We start from the raw sequence: 21,425 nt of genomic DNA, 5'->3' as shown, positions 1-21,425 counted from the left end.
CAAGTTGATATGGCTCTTATAAATCCACAATGATTTGGATAAATGATTGTGCACATAGTAAAATACCCTGCTTTCTCTACATTCTGAATTTATACTATGACTCTTCTTCAATCCATTTGTTACCATTTGGAGTGGTATATGCAGAATTTCTTAATTCTTAAGGAATATTTATCCTTCCATTAAACTCACTCTTTTGACTTGGCAGCAATTTTGCAGAAAGGTTCAATGAACCTGAGATTCTGGTCTGCTGTGAGCTAGAGGAAAGAAAGAAAGAAAAAAAATAATGAAGACAGTAAATGTTGTATGCATACACTCAAATTCCTTGAATATCTGGTGTAGAGGAACCTTCTTTAAGAAGCTAAGACAAAGCCTTTCATCATGCTATCTAATTCTAACTTGCAGCAGTACCCAGTGCCTTCTTGTTACCACTGCTACCACTAATTTTCAGATAGTCTTGAAAGCATTAAAAAAATATGGAGTGCTTTGCAGACTTTAATCTGCTGAATATGGAAATACAACAAAGCTTATTTTAGACAAGGAAACATAAGGCAGAAAAAAGGTAAATAATTGTGTGCACTTTCACGAAGAATGTCTGTGGCAGACACACTAAGTTCCATGTTTCTCTTAACTGGATTGTTTGGACCAAAACACTGTCAGCTACAGCAGTACTAAAGATAAAAATCCTTCTCTAAATTCAGTTTATGAGCATCAGCTGTGATTTCAAATAGCCTAGGGGATTAATTCCCCATGATTTCTGTGAGTGGCTCAGCTGCAGTTTTGTGACTGTGGAGCTGCAGAAATTATTTTGGGCTTCAAGTGCAGGCACTTCTCTTGTGCAGTCATCCCTTTGACACTCCACAATACAGAACCAGAAAAGCTACAGGCAGGGCTGCCTTCAGTACTGACTGCAAAGGACACAAATGGAAAATTGGTGGCAGCTTTGTCCATTGCAAGGAGACGTATCAGAAGCCAGAAACAAGAGAAAGCAAATGAACAGGAGGTTGGAAAGTAGCTCTGGGCGGCGAGCAGCTCCCCCTAGTGGAGTAACAGGAAACAGACGCTTTGGAAGAAGTTCAGCAGTGGCAGCTGCAGTAACAGCCTTCCACTTGCTGCAAAACTCTACATCACTGTAACATCTACCAAAACTAAGGGCAACTAAACCAGCAATATACAGCAGAGAATGACAGACATCACCAGCAAAATAACTGGATGTAGAGGGGAAATTGTGCTATGCAAAGGTTTGAATCTGGCAATAAACAAATGCTAGTCAACTTTGAAAGCTCCATTTTTTACTCTATTTAGATGTTACACTATCAATCAGGAGCAGGTTTTATACTGTTTTTTGCAAAAACAAAGACTGGCAAACACGTTCATAGAAGAGAAAAGATGTTAAGGTACTTTCTGTTAAACAAATGACAATGGTCTACCTTTCCAATCACTATTTCCAGATGCAGTGTGGAGCAATATACCATTAGTCTAGTTGATTGGATAGGGCTGGGAAATAGGTTGGACTGGATGATCTTGGAGGTCTCTTCCAACTTGGGTGATTCTAGGATTCTATTCTATGATTAGTCAGGAACTTGAGAAAAAGTACTATATTTTCAGTGTCTACACTAAGGGGTGAACAAAAGTAAAAGTATAAATGGTAGTAAGTTGTCTTCTTCATGACTAATCAATGCTGCTGTTAAAACATATATAATCTACAAAGTAAATGTCTTCTAAAATGCTGCATTCTACAGCTAACATTAGCTGGGATGAAAATTCAACATATTTTCTAACCTCCTTTGCACCAACTTTAGCCAATTCATTCAGATAGATATCAATGAAATGAAATTTTATGCCAGTGGGAGCACTGCTGCCCGGGTCCATAATTTCTTTCATTAGTAGCTGCAGGAGCGGTTCAATTAGTCTGAAAAAAAAAAAAGAAGAGAGGAAAAAGAAGGGCAAGATATTCATATTCAGTCATTCAAGTTCTATTTGCTCTGAAAACAAACTCCACTGACTCATAGTTTTACAGGTTCTTTAAGGTGGTTATGCAAAGCTTGTAAGAAATAAATCCAGTGACCAGTTTTCAATGGACTTCTAATACAAATCCATCCACAATCAGAACTCCTTACAGTCTACATGACTGGGTAGCATCAGACTATCCACTTAATGCAGTTTGCTGCAATGAAAACCACTGTTTTAAAATTCACACCTTAATCTGGACTGAAATTTATTATGTCATATGATTGATGGGTAAGAGGAGGGATTTTCCCACTTGAGCAGAGCACTCCAAAGACACAGCTGTCGCATTCATCCATCTCTGATTTGCAATATCTCATACTCTTCTCTTTTATGAAACGATTTTCATTTTGGTGCACATCCAAGGATTAAACTTAATACTGATCCTTCTCAAAATCAGACTTTGCCTTTGTTAAAACACGTTCTCCACTGTCCCTTGGAGCAGAACAATCACACTGAAAACCAGATCAAGGGCTAAACTAAGCGCAACCCCCCCATCAGAAGTGACTGAGCTGTGCACAAGTGGAACTGTGGCTCTGTTCAGTTACTGATTTCTGTAGTACTAATGAACACTGCTGGAGTGACATGGCTGAAGCAAACATGCTGTCGTGGCTGGCACCTAAGCAGCACTTGGTACGTTTTTCTTCCAGTAACTTAGGCTGTCAAGCACTTTTAATTAAAAAGACTTAGAGCTCTTCATCAGCTTAAACAGAGACCAAACTTAAAAGTAGCACAAGAGCTTCAAAGAGAAAAAGTGACTGCAATTACTTGCGACCTGATAACCGAATATGGGAGAAATACAAACAAGATCACTGATGTGGTTTTTAGTTTGCAATTAAGGAGTTGTCTTAACAAAACCCAAGTCACCTTGATTAAATTCAGTAACATAAAAATTAAAATAATAGCCAAACAGAAAAGTAGCTCAAGAAAAAAAAAAACCAAAAAGCCCAAAACAAAAAGCAACCCCCCAAAAAAACGACACAAAAACACCCAAACAAAAACTCCCAACCAACAAAAAACAAATCCCACCTTCTCTACATTTTATGTGATTGAGGTTCCCTGTCTAAAATCTCCACAGGTGATATTTCATTGATAGTTCTCCTAGCTACATCAGTCAGATTGAGCAAACTCCAGGAAAAAAATCCAGTCCTCACATTACACAACTGCTTGGAATACCAAACAAGCTGCTACATAAACATACACATCAATTAGTTCCTCAAATCTCTTTTTGTGAAGCATGCACTAAGTGGCCTAGGCAAAGAACACAAGGGTTAATCAATTGCAGTGTGTATTTAACTTAATGATGGATACACCTAGCTTTGTGTCTAAACTACATATCCTAAGTGATCTGGAGAAAAGTAAGCCTTAGTGTTATGTGACATCACTCTCTATGGAGAAAAAGAATCTATAAAATGAAAATATCTTTGATAAACATAAACTGGCCAACTTAATTACAACTCTGTTCAAAAATGTGCTTACCTTTCATCCCACTCATTTCTCTTCAGCACTTCAAAAGACTGCCTCAAAACCATACGCATTAGCTGCAAAGTACAAACTTTGTTATATGTTGCTCATGGGAAATGATAAAGGAATTACTGTGACTGTAATTGAGTGAATGGACTTCTCAGTAAACCTCTTTGTAGCATAAAGGGGGAAGCTTTCTCCTATGATCTTGACTGATTTGTCTTTCATTTCAAGCAACAGAATGCTGTGAAGCTCAAGACAATAAACTGTTTTCAGATCCTGAGCACAGAAAAAATCATGACCATTTCTACTACACAGCTTTCCACTGCTCCATCATCCTGATTTATGGAGACAATATGTGTCAGATAACAATAATAATTTAATTTACTTGAAACTTGAACTGAGACAGACATATGTAAAATAGCTACATTAAACTGTCTCAAACACTTCATTTACTGAAACACGTGATTTTTACTAACCTTGAGAAACAAAAGCCTGCAGTGACTGTGCCTACAACTAACTTCTTTCAAAGAAGATGATGTGATATTGTTCTTTACAAAGGCAGGTCTTTTAAGATTCTTCTCTCACTGATTCTGCTATTGGTTTTAATATAGTTGTCTTATACAAAGAGCTCTGACAGTTCAATGCAATACAGTGGATTTTTTTTACCAGTGTTAAGTTTGGGTTCTAGCGACAACTGCTTTCTAGAGAGTCATAAAAAGTTGTTGAAGAGTCTAATCTAAATAACTGGTGTTGATGCAGTGTCCTCTGAGATAGTATTTATATTCCACAAAGAAATAACTGAGAAACATCACTCTGTTATAAAGGAAGGTAAATAAGAAAGCACTTGCAGCATGACATAAACTGTAACGGCTTTTAGATTTGAGGTGGTGACTAAGGGCCTTTAAAGAAGGATCTCTTGCACTGCATCAAGGACATAGTCACTTTTCTCTTATAATAGACATAAATGCATGTGCAAGTCAAGCTGCCTTCCAGCATGCCACTACCACGTTTTCTTGCAAAAAAGAGATCTAAAAGGGAGTTAGCATTACCATATAGAACTTATCAAGACGCAGATTATCTATCCCATTCCATTCACGGTTCACAGTTTGCCAGAATGTCTGAATGAACAGGTGCCCTGTAAAATAGCAAGAAAAAAAGATATCTGCATATCTGGCACAATGGCTTATTTTACTAACCTAAAAGAATCTCAAAAAATCACTTCAACGTGAAAAAGGGATGCATTTCCCTAGGGATTTGCCTAGTGACAGGGACAGAGCTACAGAAAGACAAACTCCAATTTGGTACAAGGACATATCAATTAAATCTCAGAACAATATAAGAAAAGGCACACAGGTACTTTAAAAGCCAAGTGTAATTTCAAGGACAGCTTTGTATCTATTTTGCACTATGTACACAAAAATTGGAGAGAAAAATTCATGCTACACTCATTTCTACTCATGTAAGATTTAGTATTGACTGAGTATGCTATTTCAAATGTACTTTAAACACTAGATTCTGTGGGAGTGCACCCAAACCCCTTCCCACCCCAGCAAAGATGGAATGGGTGGGAAACAGGGAAGCTGGGATGAAGTGGGCCAGAGGAGATACCTCACACTCCCACGCCTCTGGATTGATGGATTCACCTGGGCCCTTCCTCCAAGCCATGTGGCAGGAACAGACCTGGTACTGGGGCAACCCTAGGCATGTTTTAGGTAGAGAACTGATGGTTATTGGTTTCTGGCCTCTTTTGCTTTTGATTACACTTGATGGTAAAGTGTGACATAAAAACTAGCTATCTGAATTAAAACTGGTGAGCAGCAGAGTACGAGGCCCTTCTCTCTTGGGTTTTTACTCTCCACATGTGTAGATTACAGCAGCAGCAGTTCAGGAGGATTTTCTGACAAAAAGAGATGAAAGAGGAATTCCCACAATTGGCAAGCAGCACTGTAATTGCTATATATTCCTGAAGCCTCTGGGAACTACCTACCTTTTTTCAGTGGGGTAACATACTGCTTTTGGATTTATGGTTTTCCAAATACTGTTCTCAAAGCATTTGTAACCATTCCTATTGTGAAGATAATTTCTCAACCTAATTCTGAACCTTTCACAATCTTTAGAACTTTTGTGTGTGGGAGGTGAAGCCAAATTAATAATTAATTGATATTTTTATTAGTTTCTTCCCTTATTGTCCTTTACTTGTAACATGTTCTTAACAGCTCATTAAAGAAGGTTGGTTTTGAGTAAGAAACACAGAACAACTAAGTCTATGCAGAATGGCAATGTAAGGGGACAAGTTTGCTTTGCCACCCACTCTGCAAAGTCTCACTGTTATCACACTGGAGATAAAACTCTCCCCCACTACAACTGAAACAAACTGCATCTCATGCTTCCTTTAGTGCAATCACATACACCAGCTGGACAAAAAGCAAAGAAAGGAAAAATCAATGCAACACCTCTGTCTGTCTTGTCTCTATTCTGACACTGTGACAGTGGCCTGAAAATCTCCAAAGATGAAAGTACTTTACCAAGTATCAGCTAATTAAATAATACTTACGGGTCTCTGTGTTCTGGATCACGTGCATAAGCTGTGAGATATTGTTTACAAGTTCCTCCTGGAAGTAAACAGATACAGTTACTACAGTTTTTCAGAGCTTGGTCTCTTCACTGAACATACAAACAAGAAGATATGAAAATGTCACCAAACAGTACTCATAATGAAAACTATTTTTTCTAACAGCTGCTTTAGTATTGTAGTCATCCTTCCACTTGGATTAAATCAGTTGTAAAAGAAGACTCATGGTTATCAAGCTATGTTAATTTTACCAGATCTCTGCACAAATCATCTTTTTAACAACACAAACAATTAAATTAGGAGAAAAATCTCATGCATTTGAATCAGTAAGTGATGCAGAACTTTAGGGGTACTGCTTTCATACAGGTTAACTGTAAGTGGAGCTCTCTATGCTACGTGTGTGAGAGATCCAATTTTCAAATCACTTATCTGTTTCCAAGAATAAAGTTTAACTGACATCAGTAAGATCTAGTACTCCAAAACTGGTATCTTTTGAAAGCAGAGACAGAAACTGGCAGTAGTTAACAAATCAGTAGTAGAAACAAAGCTGGTAGTAGAGGAAGTGCTACCAAAGTAACAAAATAAAAGTTAAGTGTGAAACTTTCAAATTAGGCTAACTAAAGGTTGCACATACTTGATAGTTGCAATTAAGGGCAACCTGCTGTTACTGCTTTAGTGCCACCAAATAACAGCAGATATTTCAGTTCCAGTTTTGGAAGGTTAACAGCTACACCTGCCATACAGAGGGTGACTTCAAGCATGATGCTCTTTAAACTTCAGTTCCTGTAGTAAGAATCACTGAGTTATGGTCACCTCTCCTGTACATGCCACATATAGGCACTAGAGGAAGAAAACTAAAGGTGAGCAAAATTCACTACAGTAATTTTTGCTATTCTAAATTAGTATGTCCCTATAGGGTACTTCAGAAGAGATCCACTCAAGCAAATATAAAACCAGTGAGGATACCTGTAGCAGAGGTTTATCCTGCATCCACACACAATAGAACAGACCTTTCCATATTTTCAGCAGTTCATCCTGGCTGAAGCCACCTGTAGTACAAAAGAAGTCTGAATGAAAAAAAACAACAAACTAAAACATTTTCATGCTCTGTCCCCTATTTTCTTCTTTATTTCTGTTGTATTTACTTGGGTAAATGTTGATTGCTAGGGTAAGCACTAGGAAGTGGAAGACAGGTTGTCACAGTTCAATGATTTCATGTCTGTAAGCTTCCACGTTGTACCAAAGTAACAAAGATTTCAAAGAAACTAGGTTGAGATGAATATTAAGATAAATCAAAATCACACATTGCAGAGGTTAAGTACTACATGGAAAATAAAATTCTGCTATCAGCAAAAGTTGTTCAAGAACTTTTTAAAAGCTGGATTACTTGTGACATCAAATACGTTTCTGGGAAGTAACATTATAACAGCATAATGCTACGAGCTAGCTACAATAACCTACTACAGCCACTTTCAAACTATGACCTACTGAGTACTCCCATGTAATTTCAAGAAAAATCAGATTAAAAATGTAATCATCATCAGTAAGTTCAAATTTGCTCCAAAAAGTTCACTGTCACTTCTGAAAACTTCTCAGGCATCTGCCAAGCAAAACCTCTGAGACCTGGTGCTAGATCTAAAATGAGCATCTCCTCCTTGGACCAAGTCATATGAAAGCAATTATGACTACTGCATCACTGGGGATAGAGCATACCCTCAGCAAGTTCACTGATGATACAAAACCAGGGGAGTGTGGGTGTCAAGTGAGTGTCAAGTGGATGGGGCCAATCTCCTTTGGTGATGCACAGTAAGAAGGAACAACAGGTACAAACTTGAACATAGAAGGTTTGACCTCAACATGAGGAGAAACTGCTTTACAGTGAGGGGACAGAGCACTGGAACAGGCTGCCCAGGGGAGTTGTGGAGTCTCCTTCTGTGGAGACTTTCAAAACCTGCCTGGATGTATCCCTGTGTGGACACCCCTAGGGAATCCTGCTTTTGGCAGGGGAGTTGGACATGATGATCTTTGCAGGTCCCTTCCAACATCAATGTTCTGTGATGCTCCACTCAGAAAAAAAACCTGTAAACATATTAGTTAAATTGTCCAATCCTGTGTTGTTGAAAAGGAGGAAGCAGAGCTGAGCAAAGGAAATAGGCAAACTGTTACACAGGAAGCAATGTTTCTAGCAATATTCAGCATTTATTATAAGGTTAACTTAGATTTGGCAGTGGTGTTAAGATTAAATATGAAACAAGTTGATTCACTAGTTTAATATTCATTATTAAAATATATTTCTTAACAGAATTATATGGTGCTTAGCAGTAAGAAGCAGGCCTAACCTCCCATGCAGCATTAACTGTATGGAGGCATCAGACATCAGGCTTATGCCTAGAGGATGTCATCTGCTATCCATGAAGATAGCTCAGGAATTCTTCCCTGTCCAGGGAATACAGACTTCCATGGAGTTGCTTTTATACACAGAGGGCTTTTTAAAGTCTCCTAGGCAGTTCTTCATCCATTTGACAAAAGACCCTGATAAAAATGTTTTAAAGCCATTTTCTTGCCCTAGTCACCCAAAAAAGAACTTCCAAGAATGGGATTTTCTACTTTACGTGCCGTGTTGTCACTATCCATGGCAGGCTAACAATTATCACTTAGGGGAGGTTATTTAAAAACCAATATCTATTATATTAGGAACATCAGTGCAAAAAAATGAAGGTCTTCTTTAAAACTGCCTTGAGAAAGATATTTCATTTAGATCTTAGATTATAACTGCCCCTAGGTACAGTGTGAGAGCTTGGACTGGTAATGTTACAAGCACTCACTGCAGGCATGCTTGCTGCATTAACATAAGCCTTGTCAGCATTTCTGCTTGGGACTTAGGCAGTTTTGACATCTCTGTCATTAAAATTCTTGCAGTCCTATTCAAGATTACCTCCAAGGACCAGATCAACACAGGCACACTTCAGCGGAAAGCAGATAAAATCTTTATAGATCTGGGCCCAAGTAACTGCAACTCTGTCAGATAGGAAACCACTCAGCAATCTTTCCTCTTTTACAACAAGTTATTTTTATTTACTCTTCTTTCACTGCTTCATTTAGCAATGTCTTTATATTCTCCTATTATCAGCCCAGTACAACATGCTGTTCTGTTTCAAGGTAGCTGACAAGAATAAAAAGAGACCACTTCTCAGGAATAATGTGCTCATTCAAGCTCCTCTGCACACACAACAACTTCAGTAATTCTGTGCCTTCTGTGAAGTTTCACTTGTTGAAAATGAAGAGCTCTAGCTTGTCCAGGTTTCCCCAGAATTAGACTAATTCAGCCTCAGCACAGACCATACTGAGCAGTCCTGTCTGCCTATGAAATGTGCAACCAAGATGAACATCAGATGAACTCCACCAACATTTTCAAAAGCTAATGTGTCCTCAGCTCTTCAAGTTATGTTATTTAGCTGGGTTATTGTGCTAGTTTGAAGCAAGCTGGAATGTTTTGGTAGAAGAACTAGATAATGGGCAGTGAAATGAAAAACAATTGTGTCTACTTCTCTCACAGTCACGCTGAGAACTCTGGGAAGAAGAAAGACTTTTTCTCCATTTTGTTTCTCACTCTTGCTTTTGCCTTAGACCTGGTCACATCTCATTAACCCTGCTCCTACTAACCTTGCTCCCTAACCTCTTGGCTGCACCTCTTTTCTTCCTGAGAACTGGGGTAAGGTTGAGAGGGCCGGGGGGAGGTGTTGGGGTGGTTTGAGAGCCCCTCCTGGGGACTCAGGTTTCTGGGAGGGGAGTTGTGCTTTCATATTGTTTATCCTTTGTATATTTCTGTATATAATTGTATATTTCTGTATATAATTGTAAATAGCTGCTTGTAAATTCTGCTAGCTGTAAATAAATTGCTTCATCTATATTCCCAGAGGCCGTCTGAGTTAGCTGGGGCAAATACAAAGTGTGGGAGGGGCGGGGTAACCCCCAAACCATCACATTTTTAATTGGCTTTCCCAACGTGGGGCTAGATATTTCAGTGAGTGGAAATCAGCTCTGGGAATTAAGATGAAGCTAATCAAGCAGCTATTGTACTTGGTGGGGATTGCTGTGTGGCCTGTTTTCTGGTTTTTTGTGTACAACTGGATCAAAGATCAAATTGGTTATTTCTTACTTCATGTAGTTTTTAAGAAGGCTAAAGTTAAGCTTTCAAACATGTTCTGGAGCTGGGGTGATTTTATTCTTGGTTATGCTGGTTTTAGTGTCACTGAGAATATTACTAGTGATATTACAAGAGTTTTTGTCAATAATGTTACAATCAATCGAGAGTCTGCTTTATCTACTGCTCTCATGAGGGTCATCCAGCCCCAAACTGAAATGCCAAGTCCATGCAAGGATTTTTACAGGAAAGAGATTGTGGCGGGGTTGCTGTACATTATCATGGCTCTTATGATTTTAATTTTCATATTAATTTTGGTATTATTGGTGAAAAATTCAAAACCAGCTTCTATAAGAACTAGGAAAAATTCTGTGTCTCAGAAGCAGTCTCTTTCACAGCAAAACAAAGGAACACAGTCATCGGCTTCCCCCTTGCCAGCCTCTGCCCCTCCTTCTCCAAGTGCTGGGAACGCGGCCAATGTTCCCGCCAATAACGTAAACAATGATAGCAAAAACAAAAATAATGGTCAGAGTTTAGCAGGAGCCTCAGGAGCACAGACAGGTACCCAAAATCAGAATGTTCCTAGCAACAATCAAAACACGTCAGGGTTGGCAGGCATCCCAGGAGGACAGGCAAATAATCCCACTAATGTTAATAATACTACTAGTGCTAGTAACGCTAGCCCAGTCAGTCCAAATCCTAATGACACCAGCTCAGCCAATTCAAACCCCCAGCCAGCAGACCAGAACCAAAATCCTCCTGTTAAAAGCAAGGCAGATCTGAACTCACAAGTTCCAAGTCAGACCTCCAATAATTCAAATGCTCCAGGTCAGACCCCTAAGGATTCAAATGCTCCAAGTCAGACTCCTAAAGATTCAAATCCTCCAGCAGACACATCCAAGTCTGTTGCTGCTCAGGCCCTTCTGGCACCTGCTAAGGCAAAAGCTAAGACAAAGAGTGGTTCGCAGGAGGATGTAAGAGATGGGACCTCTGGTGATCAGCAGCAAGAGGAGGAAGAGGAGGCAGTTAGTCTGCGAGACCTTGTAGATGTGCTGAGACAACAATACTCAAGTGAGAGGAGCACTGGGAGGTTAGCTGCCAGGAGAGAGGATGGTTCCAATGAGTTTAGGAATGCTATGAGGAAGATTGTGTTAGGCCCGGCACCACCAGAACAACAGGAGGAAGAGGAGGAAGATGACATCCAAGGCTCCAAGGATCCACTCAGAGAGGTCAGGGAAGTTAGGAAGGAATACACAAGGGAATCAGGTGAGCCAATCTTAAGCTGGCTAGTGAGATGCCGTGGCATTGGTGCTAATGCCCTGCAGGTAGGAGACAAGTCTGCCAAGCAGCTGGGACCACTCACTAAGGAGAGTGGAGTGGACAAACACCTAGCAAGTCCTCTTGGTAGGGTTAGCTTGTGGACACGCCTTCTGTTGGCTGTGGCTATGAGATATCCTTCCCGAGATGATTTGCCATGGGCTGCCAAGAAGTGGAACACCGTTGAGCAGGGAATTAAGCTTCTGAAGGAGTTTGCTGTGAAGGAAGTGCTTTATGGAGATCATGGTACTCATGAGCCTGACGATATTCCTTTGGGAACAGGTCTCATGAAGAAGCTGATTAAGCTTGCTCCTTCATCCTATGCTAACATCTTGGCCAGTAAATTCCTAGCAAGGAGTGATAATGGAAGATCTTTCACTGTTGGTGAATTCACTGACCAGCTCAGGCAGATTGAGGACAGCTTGTCCCATTCTGGTATAATCTGTGCCATAAAGACTATGACTACAGAGATTAAAGATACTATGAAAGAACTGAAGGAGGATCTCAAAAATCTGGTAAAGGATACCATTCCTGCATCATCTGAATGGGTGCATGTTTCTGCAGTCAGGAACAGACGCCCACCTCCTGCAAGGCAATTCCAGCCCAGGAGGAGACAAATTCCACCCAGACAGCAGCAATCACGTGCGTCACTGTGGATACTTCTGCGTGACACATACGGGGAGAACATGAACAAATGGGATGGTAAACCTACTTCAGCTCTTTCAAAGAGAGTCAAGGATCTGCAGAGTGGCAGAAACAGAGGCAGTAATGCCAGAAAAGTAGCTGTCACTTCTTCAGCTCCTGAGAGTAACTGCAATTGTTCCAACAGTTGCAGTTCCTCTCACAACAACACCAATCACTGTGTACACCCCACATGCCATGTTCAGCATTAGGGGTGCCCTGCCTCCAGCCAGGAGGAGGAAAGGGATAGTGGAGAGAACCGAATCTATTGGAATGTATTCATTAGGTGGCCTGGCAGTTCAAGAGTTCGGAAATACAGGGCTTTAGTTGACACAGGTGCTCAGTGTACTCTATTGCCATCAAATTGCAAAGGGACAGAGTCCATTTCTATCTTTGGAATCACTGGTGGATCTCAAGAGTTAACTAAGATACAGGCTGAGATTAGTTTAACTGGTAAAGAGTGGAAGACACATACTATTGTAACTGGTCCTGATGCGCCTTGCATTCTGGGAATTGACTTTTTGAGACAAGGTTGTTTCAAAGATCCTAAGGGTCACAAATGGGCTTTTGGAATAGCATCTGTAGAGATTGAGGATGATAAATTGAAATTGTCTGTTAGACCTGAACTTTCTGATGAATCTGCAGTTGTGGGACATCATGACATAGAGGACCTGGAAGTGCCAATTGCAACTCAAACTGTTCATCATAGGCAGTACAGAACTAACCGTGACTCTTTGTTGCCCATTCATCAGCTGATTCGTCAATTGGAGAGTCAGGCTGTCATCGAGAAAGCTCATTCACCTTTCAACAGTCCCATCTGGCCTGTGCGCAAACCTACGGGCGACTGGAGACTGACAGTTGACTTTCGTGCCCTCAACGAGGTGACGCCACCCATGAGCGCAGCTGTGCCAGACATGCTGGAGCTCCAGTACGAACTGGAATCGAAGGAGGCTAAATGGTATGCAACCATAGACATTGCTAATGCTTTCTTCTCTATTCCCATAGCAAAGGAGTGCAGGCCTCAGTTTGCATTCACCTGGAGAGGAATCCAGTACCAGTTCAATCGTTTGCCTCAGGGGTGGAAACACAGCTCAACCATCTGTCACTCAGTCATCCACAATGCACTGGAGAAAGGTAAAGCTCCAGAGCACATCCAGTACATCGACGACATCATTGTGTGGGGCCAAACTGCTGAGGAAGTCTTTGAGAAAGGTAACAAAATCATTGACATTCTGTTGCAAGCAGGTTTTGCCATTAAGAGAGACAAGGTCAAAGGACCTGCCAAAGAAATTAAGTTTCTGGGAGTGCGGTGGCAGGATGGTCGCCGTTACATTCCTCAGGATGTGATCAACAAAGTCTCTACCATGGCAGTTCCCACCAGTAAGAAGGACACACTTTCTTTTCTTGGTGTGGTGGGATTTTGGAGACTACACATTCCTGGTTTCAGTCAGATTGTCAAACCTCTGCATGATGTGACTCGTAAGAGAAACAATTTCGAGTGGGGACCTGAACAACAAGCAGCCTTTGATCAAATCAAACGAGAAGTAGTCCATGCAGTGGGTTTGGGACCTGTGAGATCTGGTCCGGACATTAAAAACATTCTGTACACGGCTGCCAGTGACAATGGTCCAACTTGGAGTCTTTGGCAGAGAGCTCCAAATGAGACACGTGGTCGTCCACTTGGTTTCTGGGGACGTTGTTACAGAGGTTCAGAGACAAATTACACTGCAACTGAGAAAGAGATTCTAGCAGCCTATGAGGGAGTGAAAGCAGCTTCTGAAGTGATTGGAACTGAGTCACAATTGCTTTTAGCTCCTAGACTGCCAGTTCTTAACTGGATGTTCAAAGGCAAAGGTTCATCACTACATCATGCCACAGATGCAACCTGGTCTAAATGGATGGCTTTGATAACCCAACGAGCACGAATGGGTAATCTTGACCGACCTGGTTTGGTGGAGGTGATCACCAACTGGCCGGAAGGCACAGACTGTTCCAAACCTCCAGAGGAGAAAATAACTCGTGCTGAGGAAGCTCCTCCCTATGGTGATCTCTCTGATCAGGAAAAGAACTATGCTTTGTTCACAGATGGTTCCTGTCGTCTTGTTGGGAACAAGCGAATATGGAAGTCAGCGGTTTGGAGTCCAACCAGGAGAGTTACCGAAACGAAAGATGGAGAAGGAGAATCCAGTCAGTTCGCTGAGGTAAAAGCTGTTCAACTTGCTCTTGATGTGGCTGAACGTGAGAATTGGCCTATCCTCTACCTCTACACCGACTCGTGGATGGTAGCCAATGCTCTATGGGGTTGGCTGAAGGACTGGAAGAAGAATGGTTGGCAGAGGAAAGGAAAGCCTATTTGGTGTGCTGATCTATGGCAGGACATTGATGCACGGCTGGAGAAAACTCCAGTGAAGGTGCGGCACGTAGATGCACACATGCCTAAGAGCAGAGCCAATGAGGAACATCACCACAACCAGAAGGCAGACCAAGCTGCTAAGATTGCTCAAGCTGATACCAACTCTGAACTTGACATTGACCTTGATTGGAAACACCGAGGTGAGCTGTTCTTAGCTCGGTGGGCCCATGACTCATCTGGACATCAAGGCAGAGATGGAACATACCGATGGGCTCGCGATAGGTCAATTGACTTGTCCATGGACGCTATCACCCAAGTCATCTATGACTGTGACATTTGTGCTGCTATTAAGCAGGCTAAGCGAATCAAGCCCTTATGGTATGGTGAGAGATGGTCAAAGTACAAGTATGGTGAAGCCTGGCAGATTGACTACATCACTTTACCTCGATCTCGTTCTGGCAAGCAGTATGTGCTAACGATGGTAGAAGCCAGCACCGGATGGTTGGAAACCTATCCAGTTCCACATGCTACTGCACGTAACACCATTGTTGGTTTGGAGAGACAAATCTTGTGGAGACATGGAACTCCAGAGAGAATTGAGTCAGACAATGGTACTCACTTCAAGAATAATCTTGTAAAAAACTGGGCCAAAGAGCATGGTATTGAATGGATCTATCACATACCCTACTATGCACCAGCTTCAGGGAAGATTGAGCGCTACAACGGTTTGCTGAAAACCACCCTAAAAGCCATGGGGGGTGGAACTCTGAAAAACTGGGACAAACATTTAGCACAAGCTACCTGGTTGGTAAATAGTAGAGGTTCAGTAAACAGAGCAGGACCTGCACAATCAGATTTGGTCCAAACAGTAGACGGTGATAAAGTTCCTGTTGTACATGAGAAGAATCTGTTAGGGAAAACTGTTTGGGTATTTTCTCCTTCGGGCGAAGGGAAACCTGTCCGAGGGGTAGTTTCTGCTGAAGGTCCTGGTCATACATACTGGGTAATGCAGGAGAATGGTGAAATCCAGTGTATTCCACAGAGAAATTTAACCTTAGCTGAGAGAGTTTAAATTCAAGCTGTTAGGAGTTTTCTGTTCTAGGTAACATCGGCGCCCAACATTGAGAGAATCTACGATAGAATCTACAGTATGTGAGCATGAACCCAACATCATCTGGGAGTCCCTGTTCTGAGCTTTTGAATCACCTACATCTGATTGAAGTGTGAACTGAACTTGTATATATTGTTTTAGTGTAAATATTGGTTTGGATTAGATTGGATAGTTCTCAGCGATACTCTGAGCGAAGTAGACAAGGGGTGGATTGTGCTAGTTTGAAGCAAGCTGGAATGTTTTGGTAGAAGAACTAGATAATGGGCAGTGAAATGAAAAACAATTGTGTCTACTTCTCTCACAGTCACGCTGAGAACTCTGGGAAGAAGAAAGACTTTTTCTCCATTTTGTTTCTCACTCTTGCTTTTGCCTTAGACCTGGTCACATCTCATTAACCCTGCTCCTACTAACCTTGCTCCCTAACCTCTTGGCTGCACCTCTTTTCTTCCTGAGAACTGGGGTAAGGTTGAGAGGGCCGGGGGGAGGTGTTGGGGTGGTTTGAGAGCCCCTCCTGGGGACTCAGGTTTCTGGGAGGGGAGTTGTGCTTTCATATTGTTTATCCTTTGTATATTTCTGTATATAATTGTATATTTCTGTATATAATTGTATATAACTGTATATATTGTAAATAGCTGCTTGTAAATTCTGCTAGCTGTAAATAAATTGCTTCATCTATATTCCCAGAGGCCGTCTGAGTTAGCTGGGGCAAATACAAAGTGTGGGAGGGGCGGGGTAACCCCCAAACCATCACAGTTATCTAACATGTGAGCCTCATCCCTCTCAGGATTCTGGATGGATATAAACCTGCTAGATAGTAAATAACTTAAAAAAAACCTCTCTCCTGAACACAACACTTTCTCTCCAACTCCAAGTAAGATAATCTTTGCTCTAATATTACTAGCTTGGATACTAAGTAACAGTAAGTAAATCTAGGAGTTCTGGAATCATAGAACCAATTTAGGAAAGCTCTATTTTTGAGAAGGCTGTAGAACCAATTTTGGTGACAATAAAACTCACAAGGCACTTTCGTTTTGTTCATGGCCAGCCATGGTATCCAAGTCTCCATAAAGATCAAGTCTTCAGCAGTCTGGGTCAGCTCATTGCTTCTGCATCTGTTCTTGGGAAGCAGCATGTGAGATAAACCACACTGATCCCAGTAATGCTAATGCTGCCAGCAAGACTTGACCCCTGGGCCATGCAGATCCTCCAGTCCCTTGAACTGGTGCTGTGCCCAGCCTGCCCATGGCTACCGCGAGGGAACTTTATGGGAGAGGATCCGAAAACCTCTCTGTGCATTTAAGACTGCTAGCAGGGCGCTTGGCACTTGTGGGGTCTCAAAGCAGACAGACTGTGACAAAATACGCACATAAAAGTTAAAAAAGAAAGCCAACCTTCCTCCTCCTCAGATGGGAAAAAAAAATCCAACCAAAAAACCCCAAAAGGTGTCGGTCCCACGGTGACAGACCGGGCCGGGAAGCGGAGGCGCGTCCCGGCTCTCCGCCACACGTGCTCCTCCGCCCTCTCCCAGCCTGCCAGGAACGACGTTTCTTTAGCGCCGCACAGCTGACGGCAACCGCATCAGCCCGGGCCCAGGTCTCTGGCCAGCTCCCGGCCCCGGTCCCAACCCCAGCCTTAACCACTGCAACCCCCGACCGGCCCATGCCGGGCCACCCCGCCGCGCTGGGCCCTACCGGCCGGGCGCTGGCTCCGGACGCTGAGGTAGCCCCGCAGCTTCTTCAAGGCGCGATCCCGGATGCGCTTCTCGTTAGCGGCCAGCCGCTGCGCAAACTGAACCTCGGGCGGCTGCACAGCGGCAGGAGCCATGGCCTGTCCCTGTCGCGTCCCGTCCGAGTTCGACCGTCCGCGCCGTGCCAAGTCGCGCGCCACTTGATGGCGTCACCGACAACCCCGTCGCTCGTCTCTGTCGTCATCAGGGAGGGTGCCGTGGCGGCGCGAAGCAGCCCCGCCCCGCCGGGTAGCGGCGGTGGCTGTGGGGAGCAGGGCGGCTGTGTCATTCCAAACTCATTTCTCACACTTTGAAAGCTTACCGGTACGAACGGACAGAAGCGAGCGTGGGAGGAAGGATTTGCCCGGGCCCTGAAGGCCTCCCAGAGCTCCTCCAGCTACCCGCGGCCCCTCCTAGCCCCTGCCACAGCCCTGCGCTGCACGGTCCGGCTGTTAGCGCTGCCCAGCCGACCCCACGGCTCAAGGGCCCCCGGGCAGCTGTCCAGACGCACCCTGGCCGCACGCCCCGCCCAGCCCAGCGGCGCGGAGGGAGGAGCTGCGGGAGGGGCGGGGCCGGTGACGCGTGGTGACGCAGGGCCGCGGCCCTCACACCCTGGCTCCCTCACGCCGTGGCCCGTCACGCCCTAGCTCTCTATCGCCCTGGCTGCCTCCCGCGGGCCCGCTGCGGCCGGTGGCGCGATGTGGCGGCGCGCGGGCCTCGCTGGCGACGCGCAGGTAGCGCGGGCGGGGCCCGCACCCAGACACGGCCCACAGCTCTGCCCGCCCCGGGGCCGGGTTGTGGAGGGGCTCTGTCTCGGGGGTTCACCTGGAGGAAGCGAAGTGGGGGAGCTTTTATGCGGGACGGCTCTGCCGCTGAAACTCATAGGGCCGTGAGGGGGTGAGGGCAAGGTCTGTGGAGCGGAGGGATGTGGAGTGCAGGGCGTGGTTAACACCGGGAAGCTGGCTGTGTGAGGCACACAGGATCGCAGTCCTTGGGGCTCGATATCTGGCAGCTTGGGTGTGCTTCTGCCCAGTGTTGGCTCGGAATTCACCTATGGGCGAAAATGAGGGGATCTCGGTGATGGCGGTGTAGAGGCGCATCGCTCTGATATGTTTGTCATTCTCTGTGGGGTGCTCACCAGCTGGGTCCACTCCTCGATTCAGCCCCCAGCCAGGCTGGGAAGGGGAATTCACAGCATACAGGTACATAACAGGAGCTGAAGTACATAACTGATAACCTGACACTTGCACAAAGAGGTCTGTGAGGGCTCAAGTCACGTTTCTTCCGTCCAGCCACTTGCTGTTACTGTAAAGGCCTGAGCAGAAAACCACTGTATGTTTTGCACTTAACAGGAGGTTGTGGTGGGAGGAGATGAGTATCTGCTTGAGCAGGGAAAGTAAACTCCTCTTTTGGAGCTGCAGTATTGCAAAGATCAGTGCTTACAGAGGGAATTAGAAATTTTGCCTCATATCTCAGTCCTAGTACTTGAGTAGTGTTTTTTATCTGAATTTGGTTTCTGCCAGTGAACTGAGCTGATTTATCAAATTTTGCTCCATAATTTTGTGTGATACTAATTCGCTCTCTGTTCCTACGTGACTGGTTCCTGACTTGCAGATGGTTTTACTCTATGGGATTCTGTTGCTGTTTATTTATTCTGTATTTCTTGAGACTTAAATGAGTTTTAATTTTCCTGAATCATTCAGGGATTCATACTAAGTTTGCCACTACCACTTCCTAATAATAAAGAAGCTTATGGCATACTACTCAAGATAAAATCTTTTTTCCATACCTTTGTTGCTGCTCTGATGCCTCTGAAACTGGCCTGCCCTGTCCATACAACTGCTGGGTCTGAAAGACAGCTGAGAAAGAAAGGGAAGAAAAACTGAAAGGAAATGTTGAACCTGAGCAAGTAGGGAAGCAGAGAGTTACAGGAAATTCTGGAAAGGAGAAAAATACCACAGTAACATTGTCTCTCCCAGTGATAATGACCTTTGTGTTGTGTAGCTGGAGTGGAGAAGACTGGGTCTAGTGTGTTTCATAACCATAGGAGATAGGTTTTTGTGTTGTTATTATATTTAGTATCTTCCCTCTGGAGCAAGATGTGATGCACAAAGGATTTCCTTTTCTCACCCATCGTCAGTGTAGTGCAAAATAGACATGTTGTAATTTTGCTTCATGAAAGCCTATTCAAAGATTGATGTTTTAGACAAAGGATGTTAAACTTTTTTTTATATCTATATGTATATGATGGCCTTTTTAAGAAACAAGTGTGCATGTGTACTTGCATCAGAAACTGGAGTTTAGTTGGAGTTTTTGGTGCAGAAGTTTTAATACAATTTGTAAATTAAAGCAGAATCTCTTGGACTGTGTAATTATAGCAGTAATTTGTCAGAGGAGGAAACTAGCAAACATTTTTTGTCATAACTCAGGATTAGTTTTTGTCTAAGAGAAGGGATTCAAGCAGAAGAGCACTGCAAGGCTATAACAGTGATTTTAGTTGGTTGTTGATTTTTTTTTTGCCCATTTATTTTATTTCAGAAGGCTGAAACCAAAGAGGAGTTTGTTAAAGTTAGAAGGAGGGACTTGGAAAGGCTGACAACTGAGGTTATGCAATTGCGGGATTTCTTACCCAGAATAGTAAATGGAGATATCCTGGGGACATTCCAGAAACTGGATGCTATTGAATCAAGTGAGTAGTACCATGTTACAAGCTCTTAGTTATGAGTTTCTGCCAAAATAACTTAGAACAAACTGTCATGGCCTTATAAATAGTAGTAGAGATTGTGGTGGATTACAGATTAAACTGTGATACTCATTGAGTGCTTCTATAAATTCTGGCATTTGTAATGAAGAAAATTACAAACTTCATTAGAAATAATTAGACATGTCAAATTAATCTTTTAAAATATTTTACTGTTGACAAAACCATAACAGTTTGCTGCCTGAATTGTCAGGGGGAAAAAAAGTGATTCTTCTTGGAGAAAAAGTGGAAGCATTACGTTTTCCAAATTGCCACTTCAGATGCACAGCAAAAGTGGGTGGTAAATAGCTGTGGAAAAAAAAAGTTTATAGGAAGAGATAATATTGTATTTAGCCTGTCTTTTTTTTAAAGCCTGTATTCTTTTATTGCCATGAATATTAATAATAATTAATAATGAAAAAGTTGAAGATTCTTTTTATTTTGAAGGTCTTTTCACTGCTCTCTCCAAAGACCAATTTTTCAGTGTTACAATTTTCTGTGCATTATTTTTTAACAGTTGCACCAGTCCCCCATGCCACCAGGACCAAGTCTGAGTCAGCTCCATCCCTAGGCTGTAGCTTACATGCAGGAGTACAGTTCACCTGTTCTGAGAACTGTTTTTGTCTGGAATGACAAGAGACAAGTGCTGAGACAGATTATAGAGAGTGTGTCTCTTCTAGAATATCAGGCCATGAAATGAAATCTGATTTGCAAGAGCAAGCTAAGAAAGATTGTCTTACTTAAGGCTCTTCTCTAATACCAAGTAATATATTGGATCAGAGCTTCCATCTGCCTCAGTGATCCGCTCTTTGGAAAGATTTTTCCATGACAAAAAATTCTATCAGATGAGAAGATTGTACCACTTCTCTTGCTGCCAGTCAAGATGTCATCCATATCAGAAGAAGTGACATAAGGTCTGGAAGTGTTTTCTATGCTTCTGCAAGGCATCAAGGACTGTTTCCAGTTACATTAAGTGTTGGAGATCTTAATCATATTCTTGTTTTACCTACTGTTTTTCAGTGTTCAATCTCAATATTTCTCTAACTGATCCTTCTTTCTTACCTTTTGTTAGACATCAAGGAGATCCTGTCAGGGCCTTCTGGCAGCAGGTTTGTAGCATCAGTGTGAGGATTTTAAGACTTAGGTGTCTGTAGGTCTTTTGCAAGAGTACCTGAAGCTGGTCCAGCCTTTGAACTCTTGAGTATAGCTCCGCAGTGGAAATTTCTCTAGCAGTTAATGAGGTCTTTTGCATAGTTATTCAGGCTCTTGTCATTGTTTGCCCCTACAGCTGGACAAGTCAAGTGGTGATT

The 21,425-nt window shown here is 42.9% G+C and overlaps 2 protein-coding genes across 5 annotated transcripts in view; one reads left to right on the top strand and one right to left on the bottom strand.

The window, feature by feature from the left end:
- The window catches only part of RRP1B (ribosomal RNA processing 1B), a 31,962-nt gene extending 14,163 nt beyond the window's left edge, over positions 1–17,799 (bottom strand). For both annotated transcript variants that reach the window (XM_064152619.1, XM_064152620.1), the window contains exons 1-7: positions 17,341–17,799; positions 7,010–7,092; positions 6,026–6,083; positions 4,521–4,606; positions 3,484–3,545; positions 1,780–1,909; positions 190–254 (exon numbers count right to left, since the gene is read on the bottom strand). In XM_064152619.1, the coding sequence (XP_064008689.1) occupies positions 190–254; positions 1,780–1,909; positions 3,484–3,545; positions 4,521–4,606; positions 6,026–6,083; positions 7,010–7,092; positions 17,341–17,473 (617 nt within the window). In that variant the 5' untranslated portion in view covers positions 17,474–17,799. The remainder of the gene's footprint in view (positions 1–189; positions 255–1,779; positions 1,910–3,483; positions 3,546–4,520; positions 4,607–6,025; positions 6,084–7,009; positions 7,093–17,340) is intronic.
- Positions 17,800–18,024: 225 nt separating this feature from the next.
- The window catches only part of HSF2BP (heat shock transcription factor 2 binding protein), a 124,389-nt gene continuing 120,988 nt past the window's right edge, over positions 18,025–21,425 (top strand). For all 3 annotated transcript variants that reach the window (XR_010304335.1, XM_064152618.1, XM_064152617.1), the window contains exons 1-2: positions 18,025–18,109; positions 19,914–20,064. Coding sequence is in view for 2 of the 3 variants with exons in the window: in XM_064152618.1 (XP_064008688.1) it covers positions 18,074–18,109; positions 19,914–20,064 (187 nt within the window). In the remaining variant the exon portion in view is untranslated. The remainder of the gene's footprint in view (positions 18,110–19,913; positions 20,065–21,425) is intronic.

The sequence above is a fragment of the Pogoniulus pusillus genome, chromosome 12, assembly GCF_015220805.1.
Source record: "Pogoniulus pusillus isolate bPogPus1 chromosome 12, bPogPus1.pri, whole genome shotgun sequence".
Taxonomy (NCBI): Eukaryota; Metazoa; Chordata; class Aves; order Piciformes; family Lybiidae; genus Pogoniulus; species Pogoniulus pusillus.
Note: the sequence above shows the minus strand (reverse complement) of the source record. Positions and strands in the feature narration are given on the sequence as shown.